This window comes from Mustela erminea, chromosome 2, assembly GCF_009829155.1.
Source record: "Mustela erminea isolate mMusErm1 chromosome 2, mMusErm1.Pri, whole genome shotgun sequence".
Lineage (NCBI taxonomy): Eukaryota > Metazoa > Chordata > Mammalia > Carnivora > Mustelidae > Mustela > Mustela erminea.
This window is the reverse complement of record NC_045615.1, coordinates 2,791,897-2,815,129: the sequence shown is the minus strand read 5'-3', so window position 1 is coordinate 2,815,129 and position 23,233 is coordinate 2,791,897. Positions and strand designations below refer to the sequence as shown.

Genomic DNA, 23,233 nt, shown 5'->3' with positions numbered 1-23,233 from the left:
CCTCTGAGTCGGTTTTCCCATCTATCGAAGGGGAGGCCTGAAGTCCATCCCTGTGGTGGCTCGAGTCTGCGCTCAGGAGGAAGGGGACAGAGGTGGCTATGGGCTGAAGTGGTGGCCCGTGGTGGGTTGGGCTGCCTATGGAAAGTAGAGTCTGCCTGCGGGCCCTGGCCCAGGGCCTTCCGTGTTTGCAGTGTTCCCCGTGATCCCCGTCACCGCTAATTATCAGGGAAAGTGGGACACTGAGCAGAGGGGGTCCAGCTTTCCAGCCTTGTTTCTTAGTGGCAGCCCGGTGAAAGTGTGCACTTCTGGCCTCGGGGAGAGCCGGGTCCCCCACCTTTCCTGGTCAGCTGAAATCAGCAGGTACCCTTGAGCAGTCGTGGGAGCAAGTCTGAGAAGGCCCAGGGAGCAGCCTGTGCCTGCCCCCTTTCTTCCCTGACCTGAGGATGGAGGAGAGCACCAGACACTCCACACCTGGGGCCCTGGACTGCTGCCATCCGGGCTCCTGGCCTTGCTCCCCAGCCTGGTGCCCACACTGCCCAGCGCAGGGAGCCGGCAGAGTCCCGCGTGTCATGTCCACGTAGTTAATGGGGGGGTGGGGCCTCACTGGGGCAGTAACCGGAACCAGGATTACAGAGCCCTGGGCCGCCACGTTTTTGTCTGCCACCTCAAATGCACTGTCTGGTCTCCCTGCCCGCCCTCAGTTCACCCACTTTAATGTAAGTAGGGCATGACACCTGCCTCTTCCTGCAAGGGAGTCCCGGAGCCCAGGGCCCAAAGCCACCCAGGTGGTAAGTGACTCCTGACCCGCCTGTGGTGACCTAAGCCAGCTAAGCCTCCTGAGGCCTCTTGGTGTGACTGAGGGGCACCATCTTGGGTGGCAGAAGTTACCGTGGTAAAGAGATGTTTGGCTCTAACAGAGCAGCTGGGGCCAGTGTGCGCTGGGGCCACTTCTTCCCCACAGGGAACAGGTGGTCTTGCTTCCAGAGACTGAGCCCCGTCTTGGAGGCACACCCACTCTTACACTTGGTGGGCCCTGAGGTTGCCCGGGATCGTGTGGACATCTGTAGACCTGGCCCCATGCCTTGCTCCCTCCTTGGGGCCCGGGGCTTGGCCCCCGGTTAGGAGTCCTGTCTCCTTTATAAGCTGATCCAGTCCTTGCATGTAGTCGGCGTCTCTGGTGCCTTTGACACAGGAAGGCTCTGGGAACCGACCCCCAGTGACAACAAAGGACGAGCGGAAAGACAAGTGCTGCTGGGGTCAGAGGGTATCCAGAACTGCACCATCAACCAGTGTGGTGGTCATCCCACCCAGCCCCCGAGACCGTGCCCCACATGCTGTGTTCGTGCTGCTGCCCTCTTTCTAATAGAAAACGCTTCACCTGCTGCTGCCTGCTCCTCGTCCTGTCTGCGCCCACTCCCCCCAAGGCCACCTGCAGCACGGACAGCAGAGACCCTGGCCCTGGGGCCACCTAGTCAGGTCAATTCTAATAAGAAAATGAGGGTGCCAGCAGTGGCCCTTGGTCTGGCTGGGGTGGAGGGGGAGGTGCTCTCTCTCTCAGGCTCCATTGCACCTGCTGCCTTGAGCCCCCACCTCTCAGCTGCTGGTCACCCTCCTAGGAAGGGAGAGGGGTTCGCCTAGCCACTGAGACCCCATCAGAGAGCCCCTACCAGAGGCACAAATGGCGAGGCCAGTCCTTGCCGGTGATCTCATCTCTGCAGACCTACCATGGATTGGAGGGAGCGGGGGGGACACCTTTGTCCTGGAGGTAGCCAGTCCCCACACCCAGTTCGCACAGCACCGAAGAGACCTCTTCTGCGGTCAGATCTGTCGTTCACTGTTGATTTGATGACTGATTGATCTAAGGGCATGTCTTAGCCACTTTTAGCCTTTCCAGTGGGGTAATGAGCCCATCAGCACTCCCCATTCATTAAAGGGATGCGTTTTAGTGCCCTTTCTTGGGGATAAGCCTTTTGTTCCACCAGAATCTCCTGCCAGCATCCCTTAGCCTTGGCTGGGAAATTCTGTGCTTTGGTCAAATTTATATTCTCTGTTCTCTGGCAAAAAAAAAAAAAAAAAAAACACACAAAACAAAAAACATTATTCTGTGTCACAGGCACTCTTGACTTGATGAGGCTTTTTTTTTTTTTTTTTTTTTTTAAGATTTCACTTATTTACTTGACAGCGACAGAGATCACAAGTAGGCAGAGAGGCAGGCAGAGAGAGGAGGAAGCAGGCTCCCTGCCTCGCAGAGAGCCCGATGCGGGGCTCGATCCCAGGACCCTGAGATCACCACCCCAGCGGAAGGCAGAGGCTTTAACCCACTGAGCCACCCAGGTGCCCCTGATGAGGCTTTTATTTTTTTTTTTTTTTTTTTTTTAATATTTTATTTATTTATTTGTCAGAGAGAGAGGGAGAGAGAGCGAGCACAGGCGGACAGAATGGCAGACAGAGGCAGAGGGAGAAGCAGGCTCCCCGCCAAGCAAGGAGCCCGATGCGGGACTCGATCCCAGGACGCTGGGATCATGACCTGAGCCGAAGGCAGCCGCCCAACCAACTGAGCCACCCAGGCGTCCCTGATGAGGCTTTTAAAAACCAAATTCATCTGGGGCACCTGGGTGGCTCAGTTGGTTAAGTGACTGCCTTCGGTTCAGGTCATGATCCTGGAGTTCCAGGATCGAGTCCCACATCGGGCTTGCTGCTCAGCAGAAGTCTGCTTCTCCCACTGACTTCCTCTTCTCTCATGCTCTCTCTCTGCCTCTCAAATAAATAAATATTTTTTAAAAAATTTATCTAACTAGAATTTTAAATAAAAAAGTGAAAAGAAAACCCCAAATTTGTGGGCATACCCCTTTGAGAGGCAGACTTGGAGAATCGTTCCTGATGTGGCATCCAGGCTATCTAATCGTGGCCCGGGAGCTACTGGGCACCCATGAAGGGGGGAGTCCCCGCCACGTGCTCCTGCCTCTGAGTTGCCCCCTCTGGGGCTAGCAGCCTCAAATAACCCCAGGGCTGCCACCACCCTTTACCTCGGTTGCGGGGCCAGATCTGCTCAGGCTGCAGGCTCCCCCGGTTTACAGAGCAGACACCTGCTGCATCCCACAGCAGCAACAGCTCCCCCTGCCCTGCAGGCTTTGCATTCAGGGAAGCTGGCCTGTCCCCTCCTGTCCAGAACACCTGCTTGCAGGTTTCTTGGTCGTCAACACTTATTAATTAAGGGAAGGGCAGCATCCCTGCCTGGGATGCGGTCCTGCCCTCTGTCTATCTCACGATCTCCTTGCCCTTCCTGATTAAAGATGACACCTGTCGCAGAGATGATGCCCACAGGGGCCAAAGTGTCCACTGCCACTCTGTGTGAATGGCATGCTCCTCAGCCTTTCCCTGTGGTCCTTTGGAATGGTGGGTGGGGTGGGGGAGCCAGGCAGATGCCCTTAAATTTTCCCCAAACATCTGGTTGGACGGTTGTCACCATTTCAGTGGGAGAACCAGAGGATTCCTACTTGTGCCATGGTCTGCTGATAGAAATAGGCTCAGACTAGGTTTTTTGTTTTTGTTTTAAAGACTCCACTTATTTATTTGATAGAGACACAGCGAGAGAGGGAGCACAAGCAGGAGGAGCAGGAGAGGGAGAAACAGACTTCCTGTCAAGCAGGGAGCCTGATGTGGGGCTCCATCCCAGGACCCTGGGATCATGTTCTGAGCTGAAGACAGACACTTAACGACTGAGCCTCCCAGGTACCCCCCAGACTAGGTTTTGACTGTAGGCGTCACCTGCTAGCGTCAGGATGAGGTGGTGGGGAGGTGCCAGAAAACTGGGACCCCTGGGCTCTCTGCTGCATGGTCACTACTTCATGGCAACCTTGGACGTGTCATGTTGTGTCTCTCTGGCCTCAGTTTTGATTGTTGTATGAAAGGAAGATGTTGGGCCAAGGAGTGCGAGGAGTCTTCAGCTCTGCCGTTGTTCTGTTCTGGGTCTCTGCCATGGCCAGGGCCATGTGAGGCAGGCGGGGGAGGAGCAGTGGCCGCGACAGTGGCTCCCAGCATTCCCACCCCCGTGGCTCATCTCGGGTCAGCAGGCTGACCCTCGGCCCTGCCTTCTTTCCCTTGGCCTGACCCCAGAGAGCACCCTTAGTGGCAGGAGCTCATCCAGCGCCGGGGCCTCAGCTGGTGTGCTCGTGCCAAACCCCCAAGTGCACTCAGCGGGCGCACGGGCTATGCGCTTGGCAGCACCCCAAGCTGCTAAGCCACAGCTCACAGAATGGCCTGTGTCCGACAGGTTCGGCAGTGTCTTCCCAAGCCTCAACATGGCCGTGAAGCGGCGGGAGCAGGCCTTGCAGGACTACCGGAGGCTGCAGGCCAAGGTGGAGAAGTACGAGGAGAAGGAGAAGACGGGGCCCGTGCTGGCCAAACTCCACCAGGTACCAAGGAAAGGGAGCAGTGGATATGGACAGCGGGCCCTGTGGGACCCTGCACCCAGGCCTCCTCCACCTGGGGACCGACTCCGGGGCTGTGGGAGCAAGGCACAGATGTTCCAATGCTCCCCACCCACCTACCCCCAGCACACACATCGTGCCCCCAGCGTGGATGCCAGGTCAGCCACCAGGAGCCCTGACCCCGACGTCTTGCTTTCCAGGCCCGAGAAGAGCTGCGGCCTGTGCGGGACGACTTCGAGGCCAAGAACAAGCAGCTCCTGGATGAGATGCCGCGGTTCTACCACAGCCGCCTCGACTACTTCCAGCCCAGCTTTGAGGCCCTGATCCGAGCCCAGGTGAGGACACTGCGGCACTCTTGCTCCGCAGGGAGCCAGTGCTGGGCTTTGTAGCGCCTCCTGGGCCGCCACCTGCAGCTGGAAGGGTGCTCGGCCGCTCTCCTCTCTGCTAAGACGATGGCACTGCCACCCTGCCCCAGGCATGGCCTCCAGGGACCGCATCTGCCGGTGTTTGCTCCACTTCCTGACTTGGCTCCTCCATTGCTCTCTGGTTCGTCCCAGCCCTGGGATGAGGTTCCTTTTTGTTGAACGGCTTTTCCCCCACGTCCTCTCCCTCCTGTCCCCCGGAGAAACAGGCCGCACTGTCAGTGCCCCAACTTTGGCAGGCAGGTTCTCGGCATGGCGTGCTCAGCCAGCCACAGAGGCCTACAGGGGGAAGGCACCTTGCTCAACACCCTGTGTCTGCACTTCCCCACTCTTTACTCCCCTTCATTAGGCAGGTACTGCAGGGTGGCCTGACATCTAGCTGCCCCTGGAGGGGTGTCTGAACCCTGGGGAGGGCCATGCTCTGGGCACCTGCCTGGGCACCCAGCCATGGTGCACCTTCCATGGTGCAAGCTGGCCCCAGGCTGGGTGTGCATGACAGTGTGGGAATAGCACCCTGGTCGGGCTGCTAGAGGATTGGACACAGGCTAAGACCCTGTCTCCCACTCCTTGGGTGTAAGGACACAGAATGTAGCACAGAGCTCCTGTCCTCCTCACCTGCCATTCAAGCCATTAGCAGGGATTTTTCTCCCCATTTGTAAGAGAAAATGTCAAGGTGCCAAAGCCAAGAGGTCTGCGCCAGGTGGGACCCCCAACCCACGGCAGGTGCTCAGCACGCTGCCGCTTTTCCCTCAGTTCCCCGTCACTAGCAAAGCTCAAGGCTCAGCCACTTCCAGGCCACTTCTGCTCTTGGCCTGGGTGTCTGGCGCCCTCCAGTGGACACATTCATTCCTTGCAGTCAACAGGCACAGGCGCACCGAAGACAGATTCCGCCTCCCCAGCTTACCGTCTTTGGACGCTACCCAAACGTATGGGGCTGCCCACCTGGGCTCCGGAACCCTGAGCAGGGTTGATGGTGGAGCTGGACCTTGTTAGTGACAATGTTCTGGGTCGCTAGGGAGAAATGAGGCAGAACATTGAACTTAGACAAGTGAGGGGCTCTGCACCCGCCCCCAGAGCATTGCCCCTAGAGGTGAGGGCTTCCTTCCAGCAGTTCAGCCCTGGCCCCGTGGAGTAATGTGTTTAAGGAGACCCCTGCCTTCCCCGTCCTGCGCCACCACCGCCCCTGCTCCCCACCCCCCACCCCGCCACGTGCTGCCTGCCCCCTCCATTCTGTTCACAGTAGGATGCTCCAGGGTGCCCAGAGGGGCAAGGGTAGCGCTGTAACCAGGCAGTGGGGTGGCTGGGGGCTGTTTGCTGCCTCCTCGGCACCAGCCTCCCCCTCCCGAGGCTGTTGCTGCCATTAGTCACTAGAGAAGTGAGCATTCCCAGTGACTCAGCCTTCGCAGTGCGGCTCTGGGGCAGGGAGTGGGGGGCAGGGCGGGCCAGCCCCTGCCTTCCCCCAGGATGAGTTCAGGCCCATGGGCACACCTTCATTTAGCTCCCCCTTCCACACAGTGGATATCCAGCTGTGGGAGTGCGGGAGACAGTCCCTCAGAAGCACCTGAGCCACAACCCTGTCCCCAAACTTGCTCTGCCTTGCCTTGCGGTACTAGCACTCTGGGCTCTCCCCAGAGACAGCTTGGAGCTGGAGGTGACATGACTTAGGGGTGTCCAAGTAGTGTTTTGAAGAGCATGAATCGTTTTCATTAAAGTAGGTGTTTGCCTTTGATCATGAGGTGGAGACTGAGGCAGAAGTGGCCCCTGGAAAAGGTGCTGGGTCTGAGCAGCTGGCGGCTGGCTGTGACCTGCTGGTGGGTCGCCCCCATGCGTCAGTTCGCCCGCACTCCCCTGCCATGCGGCTCTCCCGTCAGCCCCGATGCCACACATGCAGGCACGGGCAACGCGCTGGGCTCTGAGCCCTGCCTTCCGAGCCACACAGCCGAGGTAACGCTGAGTACGTGGTGCCACCTGTCGACGGCGGGACAGCTCAGGAAGTAACAGACGGCTAGGGAGGGTCCCTTTCCTCGCCTTTCCTTCTCAGATGGACTCCCGGAGCTCTGGGGGCCTGCCACACCCTTCCTCCTCTGGATGAAGGTGTCCGGCTTCTAGCTCCGCTAAAGCAGCCTCTAGTCAGTGCCTGCCTCCCTGGTTTTCCCAGGACCTGCTTAGGTGTCCTTGGGGCTAATTCCCCCACCCCGGCCTTGGACCTCCTCCACCTCCCTGCACAGCACCCTCTGCCCCTCAGCTGCCTGGAGGGCTTGGAGGCAGAACCCCCTCCTTCACCTCACCAAGGACCCGCTGCTTCCCACCTCCTTTGACTTACTACCATTCTGGCTGCAGCAGTGGGTGTTCCCGAGGGGCTGGGGGCAGCAGCTTCAGTCTCCCTGCTGGCCACACAGTTTCAGGAGACAGGCTGAGGGCAGGGGCAGTGATGGAGGGAGAAGTGGAAACCAGCCCCCTTCACTCAGCGTGGGTGCTCTGCTTGAGGGAACAGCAGCGTGCCGGCCTCTAGGATGTTCTCTGACCCCTCCTGTCCTGCTGTGCCTAGTGGGGTGCAAGGCCATGGGTCCTGGTACCCCAGGAGCCCAGCACCTGCCAACCTCGTCCTCCGCAGGTTGGGTACTACTCTGAAATGCAGAAGATCTTCGGAGACTTGACCCAGCAGCTTGACCAGCCCGGCAACCCTGATGAGCAGCGGGAGAGGGAGAACGAAGCCAGACTGAGCGAGCTCAGAGCCCTCTCCATTGTGGCTGATGACTGAGTCCCTGCCACTCTTTTGAAGACACCTGGGACACAAGTCAACCTGTATGGTCTTTGCCCTTGTCAAGCTTAGGCTCAGGCGTCAGCCAGCAGAAGGCCCTCCCGAGAGACATACAGGGACCCCACTCTACCTCACTGGCCCTCTGCAGTGAGCCTGGCACCAGGAGCCCCAAGCAGGCTGCCAGCCCCCCACCCATAGCAAGAGCCCAGACGGTAAGCAGGGCAGAGAAAACCCGGGGGCCTTCTCATTTCCAAAAGAACCGTCCAGAGGGCATCCTGGCTTAGGGCCTGAGTCAGCTTCCAGCCTTCAAAGGCACAGGCTCTGTCTGCTCACCTGAGGTCTTAGCCTTGCTTGCATGGGCGTGATCACATCTACCTCCAAAGATCCATCCTGAGGAGTCCACCTGCCCTCACTGCCTTTCCGCTTCAGACTCCTTTTTTCTGAAGAGGCCCGAGACACTGCCATGGGGAACGGAAGAGCTGCAGTTCCCCCAGCCCGAACAGACCCCTCACTCCAGCCTCCCAGCACCACAAAAACTGGCTTAGCCCGCCTCTGTCCAAGTGCAGAGAAGAGCCCCAAGCCTTGTAGATTCCTTAGGAAACACAACTCAGCTTGTGTCATTCGGCTACCGACCGCACAAATGTCACACCCTCACAGGTCTCAGAGTCAGAATAGTGGGTTTGTCTCCCCGAAATACTTGTAATTTTATTTTTTCAAATGAAGTTTTCAATAAAATCGCCAGCTGTTACTGTGCTGTGACTGAGAGCCACCCTGGGTTTGTCAGGCTTGTGCTGTCCCGTTGAGCACCCCTGCCGCATTGCCTCTCTCCACCAGCAGGCGGCGGGGCCCAAGAGCACGGGGTGGGGTGGGCAGCTGGGGCGGGGGCAGCCCTTCCCACTGCCCCGCCCCACCATCTGGAAGGAGGGCTGGGAGAAAGGGGGCAGCACAGGACCACCTAGAAGAGGAAAAAGGGAAGAGCTATGGAGGACACGTGGCTTGTTTTTGACTTTGGTTTATTTAAAAAACAAAAAGCCAAAAAAAAAAAAAAAAACCAACTTTATATACAAAGTCAAACTGAAACCACGGATTATGGAAAGACTTATGGGGGAACAGGGAAAAAGGCTGGGCCAGAGCCAATACCACATTCTGAACATGGGGAGGTGCTGGTTTCTTCTGGCAAGTCTGGGGTGGCTGGAACACAGTGCTCTCTGGCAGACACAGCCCAACACCAAGAGTTCGCTAGCACGGACTCCATCCCTGCGACAGCCAAGGGGAGACCCTTCCCCTAAGAACGCGCTCCTGCACCTAGCAGGACCTGTGCCATCCAGAGGGAGGGCTCAGCCCCGACCAGATTTCATGGCTGTTTCTTCAGTTTATTGGCATCAGACCTTAACGAAATATCTGAAAAGCCTTTCCCTCCCCTGTCTTATTCTAAACTGGAAGAGGACAGGAGAAAGCACAAGACTAAAGGGCCCCAGGAGAAATCCTAAGGTGGAGGGCAAAATGACATTCGAGGGGTGCAGAAGGTGTTGGATTTAGTTGTTAAGTGGAACCGGGGTTCCCCACGCATCCGTCGCACATAGCACAGACCCCACCCTGATGGCCTGAGCTCCTCTATGGAGGCTGAGCACAGGGGTCAGCCACCCCTGCCTATGGCTCCCAGGTCCTGCTCCAGCTTCTTTCTGGAACCAAAAGGGCTCTAATGTCAGCAGGCTCCATCGCCGACCTCCCGGGAGGGCAGCTCCTGCGCCAGGCCCCTCAGTTGCTAGGTGCTGGCTCCTCCTTCTCTACCCAGCTGTCCGCCTGGAATGAGAGAGGACTCGAGGAGGAAGGGCCCAGAGGGGAGGCCCACCGACACTCCACACTGAGACCAGGCTGCAGCAGCAACGCACCCGGGTGGGACACTATGGCTGGCTGCCTCCCAACAGGGCGCTCAGCCATCCAGCTCTCCCGAGGGAGGCTCACCTTCTCAACCATCCGCTGCATCTCCAGCTGCAGCGGGGTCAGGCGCCTCCGGAACTCCTGGAGCAGTCGCTGCAGCTGGTTCTTCTGGCGCTCAGCCGTCCGGGCTGTCTCCTCAGCCTCGGCCAGCCGGCCCCGCAGCTCCTGCATTTCTGCCGCCAGTGTCTTGTTCGTGACCTCCGTGGCCGAGAACCGGTTATGGCTCTCCTCTGGTGGGGGGAAATGGCAGACAGACTGCTGCTAAGTTAAGCACCACAGCCCAGGGCAAGAGGCCTGAAGTGTGAGCAGCGGGACCCCTCCTGGTCTCCAGACACACGCATCTGCGAATCCCCTCTGGGCTGGGTCCCTGTGGCCGTAGGCCACTCACCCAGCTTCAGTTCCAGTGTGTGAATCTTGTTCTCCAGATAGAGCCGTCCGCTGTCCTGCTGCTCTGCACGCTGCAGCAGGTTCCCCACATTGATCAGGCTGCCGTTGTGGGACACCAGGCCTTTGTGTTCCGTGGGGGTGGCACCCGGCTTCATGCTTTTCCCCGAAGGAGGCAGCAGGTCCAAGTTTCCTAGAAGGGGCCACGAGAAGAGTGAAGGCTCAGCTCTGCAGAGGAGAGAGCAGCCGGCCCCGCCCCTCCACCCTGGAAGGCACAGGGCAGCAGGACGCACCCAAGAGCACCTCCTCGGGCAGCCCGCCGTCTGGACCCTCCTGCCGGCTGTACTGAAGGCTCCGGTACTGGCAGACGTTCTGGGTCACCACCCTGCTGACCAGCTGTTTGGCCTAGAGAACACCCACAGCCAAGAGAGCCCCTGACAAGAGCGCAGGAGCCCGTGGCCCGACGGCACCCCGAGCCCCCCGCAGCAGGCCAGAACGCGCTCGGCTGTCAGGGGAGGCTGGCTCAGAGGAACTTGGGGGATGGGAGGGGCGGTACCTGCTCTGCACTGAGCCGGAGCCCAAGGGTGAGCAGGATCCTCTCCAAGTCTCGCCGGTGCAAGTAGCCACACCAGTTGGCATCAAAGAAGACAAAAGCAAGAAGACAGTCCAAAGGGAGCACAGCAGAGGGGTCCAGCTCCTTGGGCTGCAAAACAGACAAGGACGAACAAGATTTTCAGACTGACCTCAAAATGGTGAAATCGCCCAGGACGTAGCCCTCCGAAAAACGAGCGGACACGATCACAAACGGGCGCCCCTTCCATCTGGAGACAGGACCACCAGTATGACCTCCATGCAACCTCTGCCGCACCAGGGGTTGTCCCACGGAGGAGTGGCATGGGCACCGACATCGGGTACCTCACTCAGAGGCACCCGGGCGGAGACACGGAGGTGTCCTGGATCCCATGGAAGCCCTGCTCCATAAGCCAAGAACCACATTTTGTCTTTTGTCAGTCAGAGGGTGCCAGAAGTCCTATGGTAAAGTCTCCGTCTCCCAGCACTGAGTCCCAGGCCTTGCTTAGCTTCACTGTATGTCAGTGGGGCAGGGGGATCAGGAAAGAGGTCTCACCATGTCCTGAAGAGAAGAGAACTCCATCTCTGACTGGTTCGAGGCAACCGACCGGACCTCCGAATCCTCCAGCTTGGCTCCTGCTACAGGAAGCCTGAGGTAAGCGTGGAGCAGGGGGGCCCCCCCACCCTCACCCTCGGGCCCAGACGCATAGCTGGGACAGGCGAGCACCAGCTGCAAAGCCGGGCGGCCGCTGCCCAAGGCAGGCACATACCGAACTCCTCTTCGCCATCATCCCTCAGGAGGAGCAGCTCTGGGTCGAGGGCCATCTCACAGAGGTCCTCGGATGCCTCACCCCGGGGTTTCTCTTCTTCCTCTCCCCCAGAAGATGGAGGTTTGGGCAAAAGCCCATCTTCCTTCTGGAAGCAAAGCAAGAGATGAGAACAGTCACCTGGAACTGCTAACAAGGATAAGAGCTGACATCTGCCCACCGACCGTGTCCAGAAGGGTTCTGTCTACATGGGTCTTGTTTACAGCATTCTGTGACAAGAGATTCAGAGTGAACTAAGGCAATTCCCAGGAACCTGGGATTCTCTGTAGGACTCAATCTCAGTCCTGTCAGAAATTAAATTTACTCGACAGGATTTAGGCAAGAGATAGACCCATCTGCTTTTGTAAAGCGTTAAGAAAATGCAGTGTTCTATGGGATGCCTGGGTGGCTCAGTTGTTAAGTGTCTGCCTTCGGTTCAGGTCATGATCCCAGGGTCCCGGGACTAAGTCCTGAATTTGGGCTCCCTGCTCAGCAGGAAGCAGGAAACCTGCTTCTCCTCCTGCCTGCCGCTCCCCCTCCTTGTGCTCTCTCTCTGACAAATAAAACCTTTAAAAAGAAAATGCAGCGTTCCACTTAACCATCGAGTAGCCAAAACACCTGTCCTCACGGCACAATTAGTGGAGGCTTCTGTGCCACCGTGGCATGCCAGCCTCGCTTCCAGCCCCACTGTCCTTCTAGTGGGGCACACCTCTAGCCACACACCGGCTCCTAGCCAAGCGGCCATGCAGTGGTGGGACAAGGTGCATGCAGGCAGTGAAAGGAACCCCACGGGGCCCCCGGCAGCACCCGCATCCACACGGCACTCCCACGTGCAGCCCCAGTGCTCGCGCGGGCAGCAGAGGTACTCACCGGGGGGGCGTCTGACTCGGCAGCCGTGCCCTCACTCTGTACCTCATCCTTGGCCTCCTTGGCAACCTCTTCCTTGACTGTTTCTTCTTCCTTGGCCGCCTCCTCCTTCTCAGGTTCAGGCGGGGCCACCACCTTTTCAGGAAGGCTCAGCAGCATCTTATAAATCCTATACCCAAAATCCCTCTGCAGCATCTCCAGAAACAGCTCAGCCAACACCATCACCTTAGGGAAGAGGCAGCACAGGTCCGTAACCATCAGGAAGAAGGGAATGTTCCAAGCCCTGCCATCTCATATGCCCTCCCACACAGCCTCCCCAGACTCCTACACCTACTTCAAAGGAGATCCTTTCTTTTGGCCTCCGGTCCTCCACAATACTATGAAGGGACAGGTTGACACAGCCAGGGCGTGCCATGACGGCAGGTTCTAGAGGAGGTGGGGGCGCCTCTGGGAGATCGGTGTCCACTTCCTGCTGCGCGGTGGCCTCTGGATTCTCTGCGTTCTGTTTAGAAGTGTCGGCTACTGGCTCTGATGTGTCAGCTGTCTGCTCCAGAGGCTCTGTGTCCTGTGACAAAAGCCGAGAGCTGTGACCACCTGGGTCCGGAGGTCAGGGCACCTACTCTGCCCACTGGTCCGCAGGGCTCAGCCTTACCCCGGACACCTCTTGGGGTGGGGCAGCTGCCTCTGCAGCTTTCTGCTGGCACAGGGCCTCCCACTCTTCCAAAGTAGGCATGATGGTCCAGACGTCAGGCAGGTACACCACCACAGTCTGGAGCCGCCTCGGGGGACCCGGCTGCAGGTACTGAAACTCCGCAAAGCGCCACCTGCTCGCAGCGAAAGGAAAAAGGAAGTACTGACCCACAACCTTAGCAAGCAGTTGCTTCAGTTTCCATCAACATTTACTGAGCACATACTGCACGCGCAGCTTTGAAAATATGAACGCAAGAGACCAAGTCCTCAGAAAATGGTTCATCAAATGGGCCGCCGTGAGTACGCAGACAGTGCCTATCCAGGGTGCTCCTAGCACGAAGGACCACTAAACGTGGCTGAGGGATCGCATGGGATGAGCTGTAGAGGGTTGGCTGACCCTTGACACCCACACACATTCCTACTCGTGCTCATGACTGGGATAACCATCTGCAAGTGCTGGAGAGAGGGATGAGGTAGGACCGGAGAAGAGAAGAGCACTCACAGGTCAGAAAGGCACAGGAACTCGGCCTCCTAAAGTCTCGCCTATACAACAGATCACACACAGACAAGCCTGGGGCAGCCACTCACCACTTCGTGCAGGCGCTCAAGTCAATGCCAGTCTGGGCTTGCGCACAGCGGATGGCCGTGCGGACTAGCACCTGCGGGTCGCCCTTGGGGTCGAGGCCATCCAAAGAGGGAGACCACTCACCCCCAACCAGCACTGCTTCTTCTTCTTTCCGGCTCAGCAAAAACTGCAAAAATGGATGCAAGATTAAAAAACAAAAACCCGTGGGGTGCCTGGGTGGCTCAATTGGTTAAGCAACTGCCTTCAGCTCAGGTCATGATCCTGGAGTCCCAGGATCAAGTCCCACATCAGGCTCCCTACTCAGCGGGGAGTCTGCTTCTCCCTCTAACCCTCTCCCCTCTCGTGCTCGCTTGCTCTCTCATTCTCTCAAATAAATAAAATCTTTAAAAAACAAAACAAAACAACGGATCTCTCCCCATGAGGCAGCTACCACCCCTGGGGAATGAAAGCAGCAGGATGTGGTGAGCAGTGGGGTGGGAAGCAGGGGAGGCTGGATCTCTCTACCCATGCACCAGCCATGTAACTTTTTCTGACAAGAACATCCTGAGCCATGCTGTCCTTCTGATGAAATAGCAATATTCCGGCTCAGGGCTCCCTGTTTCTGTGAGCTCATGAATAGGAGCCAAGCGGCTGCAAATCTGACAGGGCCTGACCGTCCACCACCCACAACGGCCTCCTGCCTCGTGGACTCTAGCTCTCACCTTAATCTGCTTTAGAGGGTGTTCTGGTGTCTCCCTCGGCTCAGCCAGGTCATCCACAAAGAGCATGCAACAACGATAGAACTCCTCCAGTCCCGGGGACGAGAGCAGCAGTACCTGTGCACGGGCGGTGTGAGGGACACGCTCGAGACCTTTCTCCTCCCGCCATGGGACAAGACAGGAGGCCAGTCTACTCACCTTGGAACTATAAGTGGGGTCACTGTCTGCAGGGATGGGCTCAGCACCAGCATCTGGAGCTGGCTCCTTCTCAGAAGATACCTGGATGCGGCTTGGAGGATGGAGGGAAAAGGGCTGGCTCAGAGGGAAGGCTGACAGCCAGCTCAGACACACAGCCAGGAGATCAGAGGGAACCAGGAGGCTGCGGTAGCGGCGCTGGAGCTCTAAGAAGTCACAGTTGGGGCTGGAGGAGGAAAGCAAGGGTATCCAGGCTGAGCAAAGACTAAATTATTTTAAAAAATGGAACTATGAAAGACTTGGGGGGAAAAGGGCAAATTATTTTCTAATCTGGGAAGGAAGACATCTCTGAAAAGAAAAAAGATGGATGAGATTTGACCATTAAAATGTTTCAGCCCCTAATGGCAAAGTCAAGTCGAACTGGGGAAAAAAAAAACAGAAAAGCATTTGCAATATATGACAGCCTAAGGCTCACTGTTTTGATCGAAGAGGAGCCCACAAATTACTAACATGTTCACAAGAAGGTTTCCAAGTCAGAGAAAACTGGGAAAATAGACATCTACAGGTACCAGAAAAAGGAGACTTAAAAGCCTGCGAACGTATGCTCAGTCTCACTTTTAATTAAATAAATACAAATCGGACTATCACTTTTCACCTAAGGGACTGACAAGAATCGAAAAGTTGGGTAATATAACACTGCCAGTGGGGAAATAAGCACTTCAGGCCCCATGGGCGAGAAGGGACACCGACGCAGCCTCTTTGAGAGAACTGGCAGTGGGTGTCCAAGTTTAAAATCAGACCCTTGGAGCCACCCACTCCATCTCTAGGAACTGACCTCAGTACACTACTAGCACTTGTCCACACAGACGTCTGCAGAAGGATGTTTATGATAGCAAAACTCAGGATGATTGAAACATGGGAAAAGAGAACCAGGGACATCAACAGTCTATCCATGTAGTGGAATATTGCACAGGTGCCGAAAAGGATGAGGTCCCTCTAACCAGCATTAGCATGGAATAAATTCTAAGACACACTGAGCGAAAAAGCAAAATACCACAACAGTGTATACAAGAGGCTTCCGTAGATATTCCGCACAACAGCTGTGTGTGTGGCTGACCGGCAGCAGTCACGTGCTGGCTGACGGGAGGAGGCCCTACATGCACCCCTCTCCGTGCTGTGGGGATCATGCTGTCCTGCAAGGAGACAAACCTCGGGAGGCAAGCAGGTCAGGGTGGAACACAGGAGAGGCCCTGCCCGGCCCCGCGGAAAGGAACCTGTGATGCCAGCAAGGACAGTGACAGCCCTCGTTCCTTTCCACCTCGAGGAAGAGGTGCCGAGAGGCTGCCCCTCACCTCAGCTTGGGCTTAAGTGAACTTTGCTGCCAGGGCAGTGGCGAGAGCCCCGCCTCCGCACTGCTGGATGGCATCCAGAATCACTCCGTCAGCCTCTTAGTCAATCAGTTCCTAAGTGCGCTAGGTAAGCCTGTAGGCCAGAGTCCTTGCACACACTAGAGAGCTCAAGAAATCATTCTGGGGTCCCCTGGAAAACGACTCCCAAGGTGCCTATGATCTATACTTTCTACCTGAATTAGAAATGGTATTAGGTACCCGGATTTTAATGTGCACCTTAGTAACAGCCTGGCATCATTATTTCTGCTGATCAAATCAAAGAAGTTCTATCAGGGCACGCATGTCACTGGCACTATGCTGGTCAAAATCTGAGATTTAGAAATTAAAAAACTGTCCCATTAAGAAACAAACAAAAAGGTCCTAGGCAGGTAACCCTGCACACACACTCCTACTCTTGCACATACTGTACCTCAGTTCCACAAGAAACTGTTACCAACTGCAAACCTCACACACACACACACCCATCCCCCACCCCAACCACTGCCGCACCACTCACCTGTCCACAGTATAGGGAGTGAGATGGACCCGGTAAGGAGGCAGGTCATGCCTTGGTTTCTTAGCACCCCAAGGCTCTCCACCAGCCCGCTGTTTGCGTTTCTTGGAGTCATAGTCGTCACTGGAGGTTGGTCCATCACCAGAAGGAAGAAACCACACTGTTACATTTAAATTTAATACAAAGTGGCCTAAAAGAACTGCAAACAATCTGAATCCCCAACATCAGAGAAATGGATGAAGAAACCACTGCTAGCAGCCACATAACACATTGTTATAAAGTTATTAAAATAGAGATTTAAATCCTTGTAACAGAAAACCACCCACGGTGAGCAAAAAGACATACAGGGTAGTATGGATACAGTAATGCCTCAACCTTGTTAAAAAAAAGTTTCAAAAAACTAGAAAGAAATAAAGTGGGGCCCCTGGCTGGCTCAGTCGGTGAAGCATGTGACTCGATCTCTAGGTTGTGAGTTCAAGCCCCACATTGGGTGCAGATAACACTTACAAAAAAAAAAAAGAAATCTTAAAAAAAAAAAAAAAAGAATGATAGATGCCTCTGACTAGTAAGGCTTATGAATAATTTTCTTTTTTGTGTTTTTCTGAACTTTAAAATTTATAGCTAATGTAATTTTTTTAAATGAGAAAAGATTTTAGTTGATAATTTTAACATGAAACACATATATGGTACCATGCAAAGGATTCTATAAAGGAAGTTTTATTAAGAGACAGCTCTTGTAACAAACCCTTGGCAATACACATTAAAGTCATAAAAACACTCAAACCCTTTGATCCAGTAATTCCACTCTTGAAAATATTATCCCAAGAAAATTAATTCAAAAGAAAAACATTATAAATAGTTGAAAAATTCAAGCCGAGAGTAAAGAAACCACATTCATATCCAATAATACCTAAACTTTTATAGTAAACAAATACAATAATCATACAGCCATTAAAACAATCACAAGGATTACACTGAAATATGGAAAAAATGTTTAATCACAATGCATAAAAATAATCTGGACTCTAAAGTTAAAACTTAAAAAAATTAAAATTAAATTATAAAAAGTATATATAAAAAGACCACAAAAAAACACAGACCAAAAAAAAGTAGAAGTAATTTCTCTTTTCAAAATTATTTTCTAAAGGTCTTTAAGAATGGTTACCTTTAAAGGGAAAGGAGTGACACATTTTCATAGTATTTTAACATTACTTAATAGCATGTACTACTTTATATGTTCTATAATAATTTACTTATGATAGTATCACCACGTTATGAGCTCAAGATGTAAAAACAGAAAAGAAAAACCTTTAGACCGTTATAAAATGCCAGACTGTTAAAGGAAAACCCCTATGTCTCACAAGAGAAATAAAACCACTTGTGAGTTCTTCCCGCCCAGGTACGGCACTGACCACAGTCTAGTCTGCTCTTCCCTTCAGACCCACCTGCCTCGCTTCCCTTGTCATTCCAGCCCTGGGCATCTAAGCTCATTACATTTAACAGAGAGTTTTTCAACTTTTCTCTATGTGCCTGGCCCATTTCCCAGTTTATGAGCATCTCCATCCAAAAGCTGCCTTCCACTCTCGCCTTTCCGGGGTGTCGGCACTTCCAGGCTTCTAATAGTCATTCGGACAGCTCTCTTCAGCTCGCCCACGACTGGAGCAAACTCTTCAGTAAATGCTGTCCACCGCTAGTGACAGTGGATGTCCCACTGAATCCTGGAATTCAATGGCCAGTTTTCTCTCCTTATTGTGAATCGTCAGGAACACATTAGAAAGCAGTACCAGTGGGAGACAGCTCAGGAGCCTCAGCAGGATACTGAGATGGCATCCCACTGGATACGCCTGTCCAAAGACCTCAGTAGTTCAGTATTGACAGTCCAACGGGGACATTGTTATCTCCGTCCCCAAACCTGAAATTTAAAATAAAACTTGGCTTCCAGCCAAAACGCTCAAATAGCTTGACTCCTTTGTAAATTGCTGTTCTCCCAGAGTGACCTAACTCCTACGCCCCCTTTCCTACTTCGCAGATTCTCTGTCCTGACTGCCAGTGGTACCTCCCTGCCAGCGGTAATGTCTTTCTCTAGAAGCCATGACACTGAAGCATGATGGCGAAAGTCATGTAACACAGGCCTTGCACTGGGCTTGGTATGTTCAGGACAATCAAATGCACATGACTGTACAGAAAGACTGAATATGAACCTAGAGCAGAAAGTCAATAGCAACCATCGATTTCCACCCAGGCTACACTATCCCTCAGGGCACTTGCTGCGATTGGGTGATGAGGCCCTTAATAAACTCACAGGATGTGAGAGGTGGAAAGTCCTTGGAAGATGAAGACCAGGAAGATGTACAGGACAAGGGGTGTAGGTGTTTGCAAAATATATACCAGTGACTTGAGAAGAGGACAGACACAGTGTTTCAAGTAGTGGAGGCAGGGTGGGAAACAATCCTAGACTGCAGGACCATCCTCCTAGTTAGCATTCATAATGACCTAGCCCAAGGGAACAAACACTAGCTTCAGCAGACTAGCTGCGTCCCTTGTCGAAACTTTTTCTCGGCGTTCCTCCATGCCCTTTTAAGAGTTCACACTGGATTGCTTTCTCAGCCCTTATCATGTAATAATCTACTGGCATCTGGAGAAAGGGGATTTTTTCCTTATCAGCACAGTTCTTACTTCAAAAAAGAACTTGATGTGAGAGGATTCTCTGGAGTGATGGAAAATGTTGTAGAGCTTAATTGGGGTGCGGGTTATGTGGAATTTCCCATGTCAAAATTGTCCAGTTGAGATTTGTGCATTTCAATCTATATAATATTTGCAATAAAATTTTTAATCTTAAAAAAGAAAACAAAAACAAAAAACCAGCAAGTAAACGGCAGGGAGTAGATGGAGGTAGATATGAAAAAGAATGGAAGATGTTGATACTTATTGAAGCTGGGGGGTGAATATATGAGAGTTCATCATCCTTTTCTATTTGCTTTGCTTATATTTGCAATTTTCCCTAATAAAAAATTAAAATGAGGACCGACAGAAGAACTAAAACAGGTCTTAAGCAAACTAATCCAGAGCTTAACTCCTAGGGATATAAGCAAAACCTTTTCGGGACAGAGTTAAGGCGAGAGAAGGAACACGTGAGCTGGAGAGAACAGGCAGCCTGCTCCCAGCACTCCCCAGAGCTCACAGGTGACACAGGATGGCCTAGAACACCCCGAAAGTCCCAAATCCACCATGTCAGCTACATATGGGCCATGAAGCTACCAACATGTTCTAGGCACAGGCCTGGACTTCTGGGCAGACTGCAACCTATGGATTCTCACGCTACACTGGTATATAGTGTGTATAAAAAACATCTTATACTAGAAATTAATACATACACTATAAAGTTACATTTTTTTTGGACAATTACTATTTCTGGATAGTTTTGATTTTTGGCATCTCCATCTTAAGGACTAGAAATGAAAGGGAAAATTATAAAATTCAGTATGGTATTTTGCAAGATGAACTACATCAAATCCCTTCTTGCTGAACACGTTTATAAAGTTCTAGTATTTGCATATATATCTCAATGCATCAGCCTATTTCAGAGGAAAGAGCCCAGGATCTAGTTGCAGAAAGAGAATGTTAGTGTAACAGGTGGCAAAGAGACACTGCCCCTATAGACAAATAAATAAAATATCTTCCCTGTTTGATCGTTCTCTTACCTTCGGCCTTGATCCAATCGTCCGTGAGGGCCCCGAGCAGGAAATCTGTTCAGGTGGCTCAGATGAAGTGTGTGGGATGTTTGGAAGAGACTCAGAGCTACAGAGAAGAAATGGCTGGTGACTCAAAAACCTACGTATCTGCCCAACTTCCCTGTCCCTTTCCTCCAGTGACAGCAGTACCCACTTCTATTCTGAGAGCAACAACTGGAGAGTTACAGCCCCATTCAACCAGAGTACCCCCATAAAGCCACATCCCAACATCCACGCCACTGGTACGCACGCTTCTGAGGAAAGAGCGGGGGAATCCGGTGAGGCTGGAAGATCAGCTGGGGCTGAGCTCCCAGAATCCCTTGCTTCTGGCCCAGGGCTGCCACATGGAGAAGGGGAGGTGCGGGGGACTTCAGCAGGGGCTGCAGGACAGTAACCAGGAAATTCAGGGCATCCCATGGTTGATCTGCTCACCACCACGCAGCCGCACCCCTTGACAAAAGTAAGGTTCTCGCCCTGCTTTCAGGACACTGGGGCTTCTCTCCCACCCCTTTCCAATGCACATGCCGGAAAGACGCATACCTGGTTGGAGAGCGTTTGCACCTTGACAGCATTCCAGGGCACTGCCTGGCCTGGGTTGTATGCAGCCTTCACCAGCACCTTCTCACCCAGCTGGGGCAGCCGGCCCTTCACCACACTGCCAGCACACAAGCCAGGAGACCCAGTCAGGACAGAGACCCTGGCCAAGCCACCTTGACTGCCCCTAGGAAGCCCTGCCCAACAAGATTTCGCACACCTTGCATAAAAACAGCAAAGCAATGACTTCAGAGGGGCCCCACCAGCACATGACAGAATTGAATTCAACAAGCATTGAGGGGACTAACCTCAAGCCTACCTTAGCTGAAAAAAGACCTCTTCATCTACTACCCCGAAGTAGTCATGTAAGCTGGTAACAATGCCAGTGAAGACCCGCTGCTTCTCCCCACCCTGTAAGAAAATAACGCAGTTTGAAAGTAACAGAGAGCAGCTGTCCACACTCCATCGTTATCATCTCATCTCCAGCCAAACCCCATCCAGCTTCAACAAAATATGGTATCGAGAGTCACATGAAGGAGACACACACGTATAACAATCATAATCTACTGCAAGGAGGAGGAAGGGATCAGACTAATTCTTAGGTCAGAAGCTTCTCCTAGGATTTCCAGCTCTTTAATTCCCTAAAGCCAGAACTTAGGACTCCCCAGTCAGAAAGGGGTCTAGACACATGCATCCTGGCCCAGGCCAGGAGCACCAGGGAGGATGAACACGGGATGCAGGAATGAAAGCACCAGGCACCCAAGCATGCTGTGGTAGTCTCAGGTGCCGAAACTCACTAGAAAAAATGCCCAACCTACCTGAAGGTGCCTGGCATTTTGGGACAGGTCTGTGGCCACAGGAGGAGTGAGCAAACCAGGAGGAGGACCCAAAAGAGATGTTGAAGCTGCGCCTATGTGGACAGAGAAGCAATCTCCAGGAGCTGCATCTACCATTTCCAACACTAGAGTCAGAGAGAAGGTATGGTGGACCCAAAGGGCAAAGTGACTCCAGGCAACTCCTCCACAGGGTCTCACTTGCCACCACGGTGCTCATTTCCTATTTTCCTATGAAACACTGGCAGCAAACAGCACTTTACTAGGGAAACCCCAAGAGCCACATTTTAAAAGACGAACTCCAAAGCACGTAATACCCAGTATGCAGCCAAACAGGAATAAAGGTGATCACCTGAGAAGTTGCGTCCCCCTGGAAGCGGGTTGATCCGCTGGCGCTTAAACTGGGACATTGGGAATGTTGTCCTCTTTCAGAGTCTTAGAAAAAACCTTTAATTGGAAAAGAAAGAAGTTAACAGCTCAGAGAATTTTCCACGGACCCCCAAAAAGTAACAGAGGATCTTAATGAAGGTGAGGAGGAGGAATGAATGGAGAAGATGGAGGGAACATAAAGAGCAGGAAATGCAAAATTTACATTGTTCCATTCTGCCCTCACAATAAATTAGTGGTGGGTGATACTGTCAAGCTATTTTAAAGAAAAGGAAACTGAAGCTCACAGAGACTGAGACTTGCCCAGGGTCACATCACCAATTAGTGACAAAACTGAGACTCGCACCCAGGTCGCCAACAACTTAGCGCTTAGCGCTCCTCTCACGATGCCACGCCACCCGCAGATGCTTGGGGAGATTGGGGGATCGGAAAGGGCCCCAGTGACATTCATTCATTCAAATACATCCGCCAAAATGCTCCACGCAAGGCCGCGAAAAATGGAGGAGGCTGGTGCCGGAGAGGAGAAGGTGTGGGCCCTCTCCCTGGAAGCCCGGCCCGTTGTTCTCCGGACTGGCTGGTGGGAAGGTAGCCCCGTGGCCCGGCCGAACGCGAAGCCGGCAGCGCGCCCGCCCGCCCGCTCTCCTGCTCCGGTACTCCCTGGGCCTTCGCTCCCGCCTCAGCAGCCGCCGACACCGGGCCTCCCGGGCCGGGCCGCGGCGGGGCCACCGTGGGAGGACGAAGGCGCGCGGTTTCTCCTCCTCCCGCCCGCCCCCAGGGCCGAGGCCGTTGCCAGGGAGACGGGACTTGCAGTCCGGAGGGGGGCTCGGCCCCTTCCGCGTCCCGTGCATCTTTGCTGCCCGGCCCTCGCCGCCCCTCGGCCGGGGGAGGAGCGAAGGGGCAGAGGGGCGGCGGGGGGCCCCCCAACCCACCTGCGGGCCAGGGCCGCGACACCGGGGGGACAAAGACACCCGGAACCACCACAGCCGCTGCTGCCGCCACCACCGGAAGCGCCTCTCCGGAAGCGCGACCACTGGTCGGAAGCTGCCACTCTCCCGGATATGGTCCCTCCCTCCTCTCTACCGACTTCTCCCTTCCCCCACGCCGGCCTGCCATCCCGCTCCAACTGTGGAACGGAAGTGCGCCTTCCCCGATCGGATGCGCGTTAGGAAACCTGGCCTTGATGGTGTCCCCGCTTTACTGTCCCATTAGAAAAGTAGGCTTTAGAGCATTGGTTCCTGCTCCAAGACAGCAGGAGCTGGACCCCTAAATAGAAGAGAGCACCTACCACCCGACACCTGGCCTTGTTCTGGCAGACCCTAGGGCTGCAGTTGCAAGAGAAGCAGCCCCTCCTGACTGAGATGGGTGCCTGATCAGCGGCCACTTCTAGGAGACATTACTGTCTGACCCAAGCCAATGATTTCATCTCTAGCCTGTCCCTTCCACTGACAGCCCCTCCCCTACACACACCCCCCTCCACTGGTATCTACAGGAGACTA

The 23,233-nt window shown here is 54.0% G+C and overlaps 2 protein-coding genes across 5 annotated transcripts in view; one reads left to right on the top strand and one right to left on the bottom strand.

Moving 5' to 3' along the window:
• Window positions 1-8,382, top strand: part of BIN3 (bridging integrator 3) — a 43,309-nt gene extending 34,927 nt beyond the window's left edge. The window contains exons 6-8 of the mRNA XM_032332161.1: window positions 4,274-4,415; window positions 4,631-4,765; window positions 7,467-8,382. Of these exons, the coding sequence (XP_032188052.1) occupies window positions 4,274-4,415; window positions 4,631-4,765; window positions 7,467-7,613 (424 nt within the window). The 3' untranslated portion in view covers window positions 7,614-8,382. The remainder of the gene's footprint in view (window positions 1-4,273; window positions 4,416-4,630; window positions 4,766-7,466) is intronic.
• A 247-nt stretch (window positions 8,383-8,629) lies between these two features.
• On the bottom strand, window positions 8,630-22,769 carry CCAR2 (cell cycle and apoptosis regulator 2). 4 transcript variants are annotated; one of them, XM_032332148.1, is made up of 21 exons: window positions 22,667-22,768; window positions 21,703-21,797; window positions 21,336-21,427; window positions 20,837-20,928; window positions 20,524-20,638; window positions 20,234-20,363; window positions 19,954-20,050; window positions 16,256-16,375; window positions 14,354-14,576; window positions 14,159-14,272; window positions 13,460-13,623; window positions 12,834-13,005; window positions 12,516-12,746; window positions 12,185-12,406; window positions 11,279-11,423; window positions 11,065-11,147; window positions 10,495-10,641; window positions 10,232-10,343; window positions 9,943-10,131; window positions 9,579-9,784; window positions 8,630-9,416 (listed from the first exon to the last, which is right to left on the bottom strand). In XM_032332148.1, exons 2-21 carry the CDS (start codon window positions 21,758-21,760, stop codon window positions 9,372-9,374), a joined length of 2,757 nt encoding a protein of 918 aa, XP_032188039.1. In that variant the 5' UTR covers window positions 21,761-21,797; window positions 22,667-22,768; the 3' UTR covers window positions 8,630-9,371. The 4 variants fall into 4 exon arrangements, with proteins under 4 accessions (XP_032188039.1, XP_032188041.1, XP_032188040.1 ...); XM_032332150.1 differs by having other exon boundaries at window positions 11,065-11,144; XM_032332149.1 differs by lacking the exon at window positions 22,667-22,768 and adding an exon at window positions 21,943-22,612.
• Between the last annotated feature and the right edge of the window lie 464 nt (window positions 22,770-23,233).

Coding starts and splice junctions, on each gene's coding strand:
- CCAR2 (XM_032332148.1), bottom strand. CDS start 21,760: ATGTCCCAGTTTAAGCGCCAGCGGATCAACCCGCTTCCAGGGGGACGC. Junction 10,132..10,231: donor GCCCGAGGAGGTGCTCTTGG/GTGCGTCCTGCT, acceptor GGCCCCTTCTAG/GAAACTTGGACCTGCTGCCT. Junction 9,417..9,578: donor TGCAGCGGATGGTTGAGAAG/GTGAGCCTCCCT, acceptor CTCTCATTCCAG/GCGGACAGCTGGGTAGAGAA.